The sequence below is a fragment of the Amblyraja radiata genome, chromosome 3, assembly GCF_010909765.2.
Source record: "Amblyraja radiata isolate CabotCenter1 chromosome 3, sAmbRad1.1.pri, whole genome shotgun sequence".
NCBI lineage: Eukaryota > Metazoa > Chordata > Chondrichthyes > Rajiformes > Rajidae > Amblyraja > Amblyraja radiata.
In genome coordinates, this window is record NC_045958.1 from 65,639,068 (window position 1) to 65,652,399 (window position 13,332).

The 13,332-nt window shown below is 47.0% G+C and overlaps 1 protein-coding gene across 7 annotated transcripts in view; it reads right to left on the reverse strand.

Moving 5' to 3' along the window:
* The window catches only part of ttc39b (tetratricopeptide repeat domain 39B), a 150,188-nt gene that overhangs the window by 88,195 nt on the left and 48,661 nt on the right, over positions 1 to 13,332 (reverse strand). For all 7 annotated transcript variants that reach the window (XM_033017944.1, XM_033017943.1, XM_033017949.1 and 4 more), the window contains one exon: positions 6,960 to 6,994. In XM_033017944.1, coding sequence (XP_032873835.1) covers positions 6,960 to 6,994 — 35 coding nt within the window. The remainder of the gene's footprint in view (positions 1 to 6,959; positions 6,995 to 13,332) is intronic.

A 13,332-nucleotide genomic window follows, 5' to 3' on the forward strand; every position in this document is an offset into this window, starting at 1 on the left:
CAACGTTTAAGAAACATTTAGATTGGTACATGTCTTGGACAGGTTTAGAGAGATATGGGCCAAACAAAGGCACGTGGGACTAGTGTAGATGGGACATGTTGATCGGTGTGGGCAAGTTGGGCCGGAGGGCCCGTTTCTTAGATGAGGGAATTAAATGTAACATCTCTAAGTTTCACCGGGTGGCACCAGCAATAGCTGCCTCGCCAACAGTCCGTCTGTCCCTTCCTTCTTTGTTGTTTGATAGTATGTGTTAAATGTATGTTTTAGAGTTCTTTAGCTTGTTTTATGTGGGGGGTGGGTTGGGGCAAAATTTTTTTTAAATCTCTTACGTCGATGGAGATGCAATTTTTTTCCATATCGTATCTCATTCCATTCTGCGGCCTAACATCGAGGAGTTGGCGGCCTTTACTGGAAACCGAACTGGAGTTCCAACTGCGGGAGCTTGCGGACTTAACATCGTGGAGCTTGCGATCCCTGTTGGGGATCGACTTTGGAGTTCCAACCGCACAAGCCTGCTGACTTTAACATCGTAGAGCTCGTGTTCCCTGGTTAGAGACCGACTTCGGGTGCTCTGAGCTGCAGGAGCTTCGATCGCCCCGATGCTAGAGCTTCGATCGCCCCAATGCAGGGGCTTCGATCGCCGGCTACGGGTTCGAAGCCCCTGACCGCAGGAGAATAAAGAGGGAAGAGATTAGACTTTATTGCCTTCCATCACAGTGAGGAATGTGGGGAATCTGCTCTGGTGGATGTTTATGTTAACTTTTTAGTTGCTTTTTTTTTAGTATGGCTGTATGATAATTCAAATTTCACTGTACCTTAACTGGTACATGTGACAATAAACTGACCTTGAAACCTTAATTTAGCGGATGACACAAAGCTAGGTGGCAGTGTGAGCTGCGAGGAGGATGCAATGAGGCTGCAGGGTGACTTGGATTGGTTGGGTGAGTGGGCCGAAACATGGCAGATGCAGTATGATGTAGATAAATGTGAGGTTATCCACTTTGGTGGCAAGAACAGGAAGGCAGATTATTATCTGAATGGTGTCAGATTAGGAGAAGGGGAGGTGCAACAAGACCTGGGTGTGCTTGTATATCAGTCACTGAAAGTAAGCATACAGGTACAGCAGGCAGTGAAGAAAGCCAATGGCATGTTGGCCTTCATTGCAAGAGGAGCAAGGAGGTCCTACTGCAGTTGTACAGGGCTCTGGTGAGACTGCACCTGGAGTATTGTGTGTAATTTTGGTCTCCTAATTTGAGGAAGGACATTATTGCTATTGAGGGAGTGCAGCATAGGTTCACCAGGTTAATTCCCTGTATGGCAGGACTGACGTATGATGAAAGAATGGGGCTTGTATTCTCTGGAATTTAGAAGTATGAGAGGGGATCTTCTAGAAACATAGATAATTCTTAGAGGATTGGACAGGGTAGATGCAGGGGGAAAAAATCCCGATGTTGGGGGAGTCCAGAACCAGGGGTCACAGTTTATAAATAAGGGGTAGGCCATTTAGGACTGAGATGAGGAAAAACGTTTTTACCCAGAGAGTTATGAATCTGTGGAATTCTCTGCCACAGAAAGCAGTGGAGTCCAATTCACTGGATATTTTCAAGAGAGATAGATTTAGCTCTTGGGGCAGCCCCATAGCATAAGCATCACTGGAAACTGGAAGTATCTGAGCTAATTCTGCTGCCACCATCATCTGTTGCGACAAGTGTTGGCTTCCACTGATAGTCACTGGAGGCTTGCATCCTTTTCAGGACGGACGATGACAGCGAGGTCAACATTTGAAACATGATGGACACGAAAGAAGAAGCAGCTCTTAGGGCTAAGGGAATCAAGGGATAAGGGGGAAAAGCCAGAACGGGGTACTGATTTTGTATGATCAGCTATGATCATATTGAATGGTGCTGGCTCGAAGAGCCAAATGGCCTACTGCTGTACCTATTTTCTATGTTTCCATGCTTCTATGTTTCCATGCTGCGTGACTCCATGTGAATAAAAAAATTACATTAAACTATTCTAGCAGAGATTTTCAAATTAAACTTGACAAACACAATTGATTTAACAAATGGCATTGTAAGTACAGACTCGCCAAGCAAACTGCTTCTTTTCTCACTATGTATATCCCTTATTTCCGGAAAGTAACTGACAAACAGCACATTATCATCTAATGCCAGTTTTTACTAAGCACAATTTTTTCACCCTCAATACATTTTTCAACTAATTAATTAATAAGAACAGATGCTAAGAATGCACAGAGAAAGAAATATAGAAAATAGGTGCAGGAGTAGGCCATTCGGCCCTTTGAGTCCACACTGCCATACAATATGATCATGGCTGATCATCCAGAATCAGTACCCCGTTCCTGCTTTTTCCCCATATCCCTTGATTCCCTTAGCCCTACGAACTAAATCTAACCCTCTCTTGAAAACATGTGCAAGAAAAAGTTCTCCCAGGTGTACTCAAATTCCACACCCTCCAAACCCTTTGTACAAAATAATATCAGTTAATATTGCAAAGTTAAAATCCCCCATTACAAGAACTATTATTCTTATGCCTCATTTTTGCTTGCATCTTGCTCATATTTGTTTACATCAAGTCTCACTTATTGACCAATTGGGGATTTGTAGTACACCCGCAACAAAATGGGTTACTCCTTTTATATTCTTCGGTTTAAGAATAGTGTCATTTGGACAGCCTTCAAGAATAGCTTTCATCATTAATGTGCCAATGGATTCCTTAATCAATAGCCACTTTTTTTGCAACCACACCTCTGCAATCCACCTGAAAATTCTATACCCTTGAATGTTGAGATGTCACCAGCCCTGTCACTTCTCTATGACAACAAGAACACATTCTCATGACATTGCACACATTCGAGTCATAGACATAGAAACATAGAAAATAGGTACAGGAATAGGCCATTCGGCCCTTCGAGCCTGCACCGCCATTCAATATGATCATGGCTGATCATCCAACTCAGTATCCTGTACCTGCCTTCTCTCCATACCCCCTGATCCCTTTAGCCACAAGGGCCACATCTAACTCCCTCTTAAATATAGCCAATGAACTGGCCTCAACTACCTTCTGCGGGAGAGAATTCCAGAGATTCACCACTCTCTGTGTGAAAAACGTTTTCCTCATCTCGGTCCTAAAAGATTTCCCCCTTATCCTTAAACTGTGACCCCTTGTTCTGGACTTCCCCAACATCGGGAACAATCTTCCTGCATCTAGCCTGTCCAACCCCTTAAGAATTTTTTAAGTTTCTATAAGATCCCCCCTCAATCTTCTAAATTCTAGCGAGTACAAACCGAGTCTATCCAGTCTTTCTTCATATGAAAGTCCTGACATCCCAGGAATCAGTCTGGTGAACCTTCTCTGTACTCCCTCTATGGCAAGAATGTCTTTCCTCAGATTAGGAGACCAAAACTGTACGCAATACTCCAGGTGTGGTCTCACCAAGGCCCTGTACAACTGCAGTAGAACCTCCCTGCTCCTATACTCAAATCCTTTTGCTATGAATGCTAACATACCATTCGCCTTCTTCACTGCCTGTTGCACCTGCATGCCTACTTTTAATGACTGGTGTACCATGACACCCAGGTCTCGTTGCATCTCCCCCTTTCCTAATCGGCCACCATTCAGATAATAATCTACTTTCCTGTTTTTGCCACCAAAGTGGATAACCTCACATTTATCCACATTATACTGCATCTGCCATGCATTTGCCCACTCACCCACCCTTTCCAAGTCACCTTGCAGCCTCCTAGCATCCTCCTCATAGCTAACACTGCCCCCCAGCTTCGTGTCATCCGCAAACTTGGAGATGTTGCATTCAATTCCCTCGCCCAAATCATTAATATATATCATAAATAGCTGGGGTCCCAGAACTGAGCCTTGCGGTACCCCACTAGTCACTGCCTGCCATTGTGAAAAGGACCAGTTTACTCCTACTCTTTGCTTCCTGTCTGCCACCCAGTTCTCTATCCACATCAATACTGAACCCCCAATACCGTGTGCTTTAAGTTTGTATACTAATCTCTTATGCGGGACCTTGTCGAAAGCCTTCTGAAAGTCCAGATATAACACATCCACTGGTTCTCCCTTATCCACTCTACTAGTTACATCCTCGAAAAATTCTATAAGATTCATCAGACATGATTTACCCTTCATAAATCCATGCTGACTTTGTCCAATGATTTCACCACTTTCCAAATGTGCTGCTATCCCATCTTTAATAACTGATTCTAGCAGTTTCCCCACTACCGACGTTAGACTAACTGGTCTGTAATTCCCCGTTTTCTCTCTCCCTCCCTTTTTAAAAAGTGGTGTTACATTAGCTACCCTCCAATCCTCAGGAACTACTCCCGAATCTAAAGAGTTTTGAAATATTATCACTAATGCATCCACTATTTCTGGGGCTACTTCCTTAAGTACTCTGGAATGCAGCCTATCTGGCCCTGGGGATTTATCGGCCTTTAAACCATTCAATTTACCTAACACCACTTCCTGGCTAACCTGGATTTCACTCAGTTCCTCCATCTCATTTGACCCCCGGTCCCCTGCTATTTCCGGCAGATTATTTATGTCTTCCTTAGTGAAGACAGAACCAAAGTAGTTATTCAATTGGTCTGCCATGTCCTTGTTCCCCATGATCAATTCACCCGTTTCTGACTGCAAGGGACCTACATTTGTTTTAACTAATCTTTTTCTCTTCACATATCTATAAAAGCTTTTGCAGTCAGTTTTTATGTTCCCTGCCAGTTTTCTTTCATAATCTATTTTCCCTTTCCTAATTAAGCCCTTTGTCCTCCTCTGCTGGTCTCTGAATTTCTCCCAGTCCTCTGGTAGGCTGCTTTTTCTGGCTAATCTGTACGCTTCATCTTTTGTTTTGATACTATCCCTGATTTCCCTTGTTATCCACGGATGCACTACCTTCCCTGATTTTTTTTTTTGCCAAACTGGGATGAACAATTGTTGTAGTTCATCCATGCAGTCCTTAAATGCCTTCCATTGCATATCCACCGTCAACCCATTAAGAATCAATCGCCAGTCTATCTTGGCCAATTCACGTCTCATACCCTCAAAGTTACCTTTCTTTAAGTTCAAGACCCTTGTTTCTGAATTAACGATGTCACTCTCCATCCTAATGAAGAACTCAACCATATTATGGTCACTCTTGCCCAAGGGGCCACGCACAACAAGACTGCTAATTAACCCTTCCTCATTACTCAATACCCAGTCTAGAATAGCCTGCTCTCTCGTTGGTTCCTCTACATGTTGGTTTAGAAAACTATCCCGCATACATTCCAAGAAATCCTCTTCCTCAGCACCCTTGCCAAGTTGATTCACCCAATCTATATGTAGATTGAAGTCACCCATTATAACTGTTTTACCTTTGTTGCGCGCATTTCTAATTTCCTGTTTGATGCCATCCCCAACTCCACTACTACTGTTAGGTGGCCTGTACACAACTCCCACTAGCGTTTTCTGCCCCTTAGTGTTTCGCAGCTCTACCCCTATCGATTCCACATCCTCAAAGCTAATGTCCTTCCTTTCTATTGCGTTAATCTGCTCTCTAACCAGCAACGCTACCCCACCTCCTTTCCCTTTCTGTCTATCCCTCCTGAATATTGAATATCCCTGGATGTTCAGCTCCCAGCCTTGGTCACCCTGGAGCCATGTCTCCGTGATCCCAACTATATCATAGTCATTAATAGCTATCTGCACATTCAACTCATCCACCTTATTACGAATGCTCCTTGCATTGAGACACAAAGCCTTCAGGCTTGTTTTTACAACACTCTTACCCCTTATACAATTATGTTGAAAAGTGGCCCTTTTTGATTTTTGCCCTGGTTTTGTCTGCCTGCCACTTTTACTTTTCACCTTGCTACCTATTGCTTCTACCCTCATTTTACACCCCTCTGTCTCTACTCTCACACATTTAAGAAACCCTTTCCCTTTAACTCCATCCTCCACTATCCCATTCGACACCCCACCCCCCTTATTCAGTTTAAAACCACCCGTGTAGCAGTGGCAAACCTGCCTGCCAGAATGCTGGTCCCACACCTGTTAAGATGCAATCCGTCCCTTTTGTACAGTTCCCCCTTACCCCAAAACAGATCCCAGTGATCTAAGAATCTAAATCCCTGCCCCGTGCACCAGTTCCTCAGCCACACGTTCAGGTCCCGTATCTCCCTGTTCCTGCTCTGCCTCATCTGCCTCATCAGTTAACTCCTATCATGCAGGGCAAGGTGGTACACGATCGGAGGTATCAACAGCAGGGATGAGTACAGCACCAAAACTTTACATCCACAAAGGCAGCCACACACACCATTATCATTATGGCCTGCTGAAATACCAAAAGACTCGTATCCAATTCCCTTCCAGTGATCAAGTTGCTTTCTTCCACAATCTCTTACATCCTGTAGACGACGGCATGACTTCTTAACTCTCTTCCTCCACTGAAACTTGCCATTTTAGGAAGAAGTCAGCAGTCCAAACAACAGTAGCGAGAGACACAACAGTGACAACTAAAGTACTACAAAGCCACTAACTCAGATCTGCAGAAACAGAGGCATGAGCCTCAATGCAGAATAAAACGGTGGAGGTGCTTGTACCAATGAGGTCAAATACTACTGACATGTACCAAGGCTGGGTCCCAGGACAGGATACTGAATTAGCACAATATACTTGGTGAATTTGGTTTACCAGAGAACTTGTGCTACATGTCGACGAGCATGAAACAGCTTTACATGATGATTTCTTGTGGCCCATTCTTTCCAATGTAGAACAAAAAATGTAGACAATAACAACCATCTAAAGAACAAAGTTGTGCTGAACAAACTTTCAAATAACCTTTTGCTTGAGCAAAAGTCAACTTTGAGTTGTACTTGAACAAACATGTTTGCTCGTGTCGTCCAATTTATTACTACATAATACAGTGGCAATGTACGTACATTGGAATGTCTTCAAATGCATCTTCATATTGATCCTGTAAAAATAAAGTACAGTAATGAACTTGATGAAGCTGATTAAGTTATACAAATTTATAAACGTTATTTTTCAGTGGAAGGAATATATTTTAATGGTAGATTAATATCTGATCACTGTAAATTGTTGTACTTCACAGATTAAGTTATATAACAAATATTAAATGGTTAAATAGTTCTTCTCCAGAAATATTAATCCTTTTTGTACCTTGGATTTTGGACAAATTGCATGCATCTTCTAACAAAGCAGTAACTATTTCATGTTTCAAACCCTCACCACCCCCCCCCCCCCCCCCCCCCCCCCCCCCCCCCCCTCCTCCCTCCTTTCTAGGCTTTGATTTGGAGAGATTCAGATTTCCTGTATTGTTTACAGGTGTTTGACACATCAATGTGTACAGTGTTCATCTCTGCTTTATCAATCAAACTTGTAGCAACAATACACAACCTACCACCCTTATTATCCTTCATTACCGAGATAATCCTTCCTTACCGAGGTAATTTGGCCTGTCTCCAATCATTCACGCAAACTTCTGCAGAAGCACCTTAGAAAGCATACTAAGATTTTGCCAGGTTGTGGATGTACCCCAAGTCCATCACATAGACCAGATTCGCTACCATTGACACCATCTATACTTCACGCTCACTCAGGAAAGCAGCCAACATACTCAAAAATCTTTTCTATCCTGGCCATTCCTTCTTCTCCTCTCTTTCATCAGGCAAAAGATAGAGACGTTTGAAAGTACACACCACCAGACTCATGAACTGCTAGGATACAGTCCAATTCTTCACCACCTCATTGGACTTTGTCTCTGGAACTATTGTGCTATAATGCATAGAACTATATTCTACACTTTATGTCCTTCCCTTACTCTACCTATTGCACCTGGGTTTGGCTTGATGTTTTTATGTATGGTATTATCCAATTTGATTGGACAGCATGCAAAACAAAGACTTTCACTTTTACATGTGTCATTAATAAACCCAAACCTAAAGTCATGAGTTAAGTCAATTGTCATGTGTACCAACAACAGAACAACGAGATTCTTATTTGCAGCAGAATATCAGGCCTGTAGCTACACCTGGATCACTAATGTTCTCCAAAGAAGGAAACAAGCTAGCTTAACCAGTCTGGCAGGAATGTCAGTCCAGATCCACCTACGCAGTTGATACGCCGATACACCAAAACAATGTAAATACAAGGAACTGCAGATGCTAGTTTTTATTTAAAAAAGACACAAAGTGCTGGAGTAACTCAGTGGGTCAGGCAACATATCTGGAGAACATGGATATGTGATATTTTGGGTCTGAACCCTTCTTCAGTGATTGTAATGGGGGGAGGGGGCAGGAAAGAGCTGCAAAAGAGGTGGAGGTAGGACAAAGTCTGGCAAGTGATAGTTGGGTACAGGAGAGTGGAGCTTGAAAAGCAGATGGTTTGGACAAAGGCCATTGAAGGCAACACAAAAAGGGGAAGAAGACAAAAAAAAAATGTAATGAGAATTAGTTACCTAAAATTGGAGAAATCAATACATTCACTCTCCTTTCCCTTGAAAATAAAAGAACGTTAGCCTATTTCCAGTCCTCAGGACCTCGCTTTTGGCTAGAGAAAACACCAAGGTCTTGTCAAGGCTCCTGCAATCTCCCCATCATCCCCTCCTTGTCAGTCTCAAACTACTCTTGCATATTGGTATAGTCCACACTGATCCCACTGTCCTTCTCCATGTGAAAACAGATGCAAAGTACTCATTTAGTACCTCACCTACATCCCCAGTCTCCAAGCACAAATTCCCTCCCTCATCTTTGAGCAGTCCTACCTCCTCCTTGGTTACACTTTTCTTTATTAAGTATGCTCAGGAAAGTTTTCTCAAGCAATACGTAGATGGCCTACCTGGACAGTTGGCAACACTGGTCTTTCTATTGGGAAATGAGGCAGGGCAGGTGACTGAAGTGTCAGTGTGGAATATTTTTAACAGCGACTAAAATTCCATTTGTTTTAAAATCGTTAATGATAAAGATCAACACAGTTCACAAGTTAAAGTCCGGAAGTGGCGGCGCTGTGATACGGCTGCGGCTCGCCTGCAGTCTGTCTGTTTTTACTTTTTTGTGTTGTTTTTTTTGTCTAGTTTAGTAATTTTTTTGGTTATTAGGTGGTGTTATGTATGTGGGGGGAGGGTGAAACAGGGCTTTCTGTCTCTCCCTTCGGGGGAATGCGACTTTTTTGTCGTATTCCCCTTCTCTTCCCCCGCCTGCGCTGAGGCCTAATGGCGGAGCTGGCGGCCTCCAACCTGCGACCGACCTCGAGGGTCCGGAGGTAGAGCCAGCCAGGACTCACCAACGCGAGGCTGGCCGTCTTCGAGCTGTGGCGACGTCCGGGTAGCAGCACGACTCGGCGCTCCGGTGAGGGCGGACGGCGCGGGGCTGAGACACTCCTGTGCGGGCGGCACGGCTACCGGCTGGAAGGCGCTCCCGTGTGAGCAGCCCGGTGCGGGGCGGAGACGCTGCCATGTGGGTGGCCTGGCTACCGGCTGGAAGGCGCTCCGGTGAGGGCGGACCGGCTCCCGGCTGGAAGGTGCTCCCGTGGGGGCAGCCCGGTGCGGGGCTGAGACGTTGCCGTGTGGGCGGCCCGGTGCGGGGCGGAGACGGTGCTCCGGCGGCTGAGGCGGCGTTCTGGCGGCGGCAACCTGGATCCAGGGCTCGGCCGCGGGCCAGTGGAGGAAAATGTCGGGAGCTCGCAGGTCACAGGCTGGTGCCTGTTTTCCGGAGCACCCGTTGCAACAGCTGCGTCCGCTGGACTGGAGGGCGGCAGCTTCGACCACCCCCGGGCCGCGGAGCTTGAACCGCGGGACTGACTTACCATCGCCCGGTGGGGTATCGCCTCAGCGCAGAGGGAGAAGAGGTGGGAAGAGACAGTAACTCTAAGACGTTTGCCTCCATCACAGTGAGGAGGTGTTTGGTGAACTCACTGTGGTGGATGTTAATTTGTGTTTATTGTGTTTTGTTATTATTACATGTATGGCTGCAGGCAACAGCATTTCGTTCAGACCGAAAGGTCTGAATGACAAATAAAGGATTCAATTCAATTCAATTCAATAAAGTCAAAGCGCAAGTCGGTACGTTTAATTTCGATAGCATCGAACAGAAATTTGCAGAGGTTGATTGGGAGAGTCTGTTTATAAGCAAAGGGACAGCTAAGAGAGGTTTGAATGATGCAGAATGCTGCAAAGGAGATCCTGGTCTTTGTGGGTGAAGAGGTGTCCTTTATCATGGGGATAATGGTGGCACAGTTGTTGAGTACAATTGATCTAGTGCCGTCAGTATACTGGGCCTGAGAGTGAGAAAATAAAGCAAGCATTTATAGTAGGAAAGAACTGCAGATGCTGGTTTAAATCAAAGGAAGACACAAAATGCTGGAATAACTCAGCTGGACATAACTCAGTCCCACTGAGTTACTCCAGCATTTTGTGTCTACGAAGCACTTATACTATCTTTGTTCCAGTCATAGAGTCATCCAGTACGTGAAACAGGTCCTTCAGCTCAACTCGTCCATGCAACTAAGAGTACAGGAAGGAGATTGAGAACCTCGTGACCTGGCGTCCAGACAACAGCCTTTCTCTCAATGTCAGCAAGACAAAGGACATCAGGAAGCAAAGCGGTAGATATCCCGCAACCGCAGGAGAAGCAACACCTGTCCCTATACCTCCTCCCTCAACTCTGTCCAGGGACCCCGACAGTCCTTTCAGGTTAGGCAGAGGTTCACTTCCACCTCCCCCAACCTCATCTACTGTATCCGTTGCTCAAGGTATGGACTCTTATACATCAGTGAGATCACTTTCCCTCCGACCACTTGGGCCTACCTAATCTCCTGGTTGCCAAACACTTTATTTCCCCTTTCCATTCCCACATTGACCTTTCTGTCCTAGACTACCTACATTGTCAGAGCGAGGCTACTTGCAAATTGGAGGAACAGCATCTCATATTTCGCTTGGGCAGCTTGGGCAGTGGTTTGACTATTGATTTCTCCAACTTCAAGTAACCTCTGCACTCCCTCTGTCTCCATCTCTCCCCCCACCTAAATTGCATCAGGTTCCCATTCTCACCCAGCAAACAGCTAACAATGGCCTGTTTACTTTATCATTGTTACTTTTTTGCATATCATCCATTCATTTGTTCTATATCTCTCAACACCACTGTCTATATCTCTCGTTTCCCTTTCCCCTGACTACTCTGAAGAAGGCTCTCAACTCAAAACGTGGGAAATGCTCTGGAGCATCTCTCCAGAAATACTGCCTATCCCACTGAGTTAAAGACCTATCCCATTTGGGCATTATTTGAGCGTCACGCAGGTGGCCCGCGAGGATTTTGAGAATCCCAAAATCATGGGGCGCCGTGCGCTACCGCCTATGCCACCACGCCTCACCACGCGCCATGCGTGCGTAATGCACGTCATGTGTACGTAATGCACGCTTCATGATGCACGCGTCGTTGGTCGTGACGTGTAAATTATGTTGTGTAAACGACACGCAAATGATGCCAGAGTGGGATAGACCCTTGGCACGGGAATGGACTAGTCCGGGGGCGGCCCTTAGCTATAGGGATAAAAGGCAGGGGTTTAGGAGCGATTGCTCTCTTGCAGACCCGGCTGGACAAGAGAACAACAACTAATAAAATTCCTCCCGAAATACCCGCCTTCATTTTGGGCTTATTGCCGCTCCACATTGGTGACCCCGACACTCCATTGGTGTCATAATGGAGTCAAAAGACAGAACCGTACTTCCGTCCACCTCACAGGCCGACCGGGCCCTGTCTCTATACGTGGTCTCCGTTAAACTACCTACGTTCTGGACCGCCCGGCCTCGAGTCTGGTTTCAGCAGGCGGATGCCCAATTCCAGCTGCGGGGCATTACGGCGGACGATACCCGCTACTTCTACCTGGTGGGGGCCCTCGACCAGGACACGGCCGGAGAAGTCACTCAGTTCCTCGCAGCCCCCCCGGCCGCCGAGAAATACCTCGGCCTTAAGGAGCTCCTGCTCCTGGTTTATAGGCTCAGCCGGATGGAACGAGCTGCCAGGCTCCTTCATATGGAGGGCCTAGGCGACCGGCGGCGATCAAGCCTCCTTAACAAGATGGTCGTGCTACCTGCATCTGCTGCCGGCCGACATCAACCTGCAGCTCACCGACGCCTTGTTCGCCGACACCCGTGCCCTCGGCAGGCGCGCTGACGCGCTGTGGATGGCGCGCCGGAATGACATCAGCACACTGGCCGTCACTCCGGCAGCACCCGACTTCCTCCAGTTGGGCGGTGGAGCTGTGGAGGGAGTGACAACGAGGAGAAGGAGAACCGGGTGGCCAACCCGTTGTCCCGCCACGCCGTCTACGTCGTTTTCGAGGTGGCGCCCGGCATTGACTATCTTGCCCTGGCGGAGGCTCAGCTCATGGACGGTGAGATACCCGCCTACCGAACCGCCATCTCTGGCCTTCGCCTGGAGGATGTCCCTCTCGGTCCTGGAGGAGCAACAATACTTTGCGATGTGTCATCCGGTCAGCTGCTCCCCATCGTCCCTGCCGCCTGGCGCCGGAGGGTTTCGACGTCATCCCGGGCTGGCTCACCCATCCATCCGGTCAACGACGGCACTTGTGGTTGCTCGGTTCATGTGGCACGGTCTGCGCCAGCAGGTTGGCCAATGAGCCCACACTTGCAATCCGTGCCAGATGGCAAAAATCCAGCTTCACATCCGGGCGTCCCTCAGGGAGTTCGGTCTACCACGCTGGCGGTTCAACCACCTCCACGTGGACATTGTGGGGCCTCTCCCGCCGTCCTGGGGCATCACCCACCTCCTCATGGTGGTGGACCGCTTCACGCGGTGGCCGGAGGCCATACCGCTGGCCGATACTTCGACAGCTACGTGCGCTCGTGCGTTGTCCGCACACTGGATTGCTCGCTTTGGGGTGCCGGTGCACATCTCCTCGGATCGGGGGCCACAGTTCACCTCTAAGCTGTGGTCGTCCATGGCTCACCTGTTGGGTGTGTGGCTGCACCACACCACGGACTAGTCCGGGGCGGCCCTTAGCTACAGGGATAAAGGGCAAGGGTTTAGGAGCGGTCGTTCACTTGCAGACCCGACTGGACAAGAGAACTAATAAATTTCCACCCGAAATACCCGGCTCCTCGCCTTCATTTCGGGCTTATCGACGCGCCACACTAGTCCCATATGCCCGCATTTGGCCCATATCCTTCAAAACCTTTCTTATCCACATACTGTCCTAGTCTCTTATAAATGTTGTTCAACAACCTCTTCTGGCAGTTTGTTTCATATACCCACCACCCTGTGTGTGAAAAGTAGC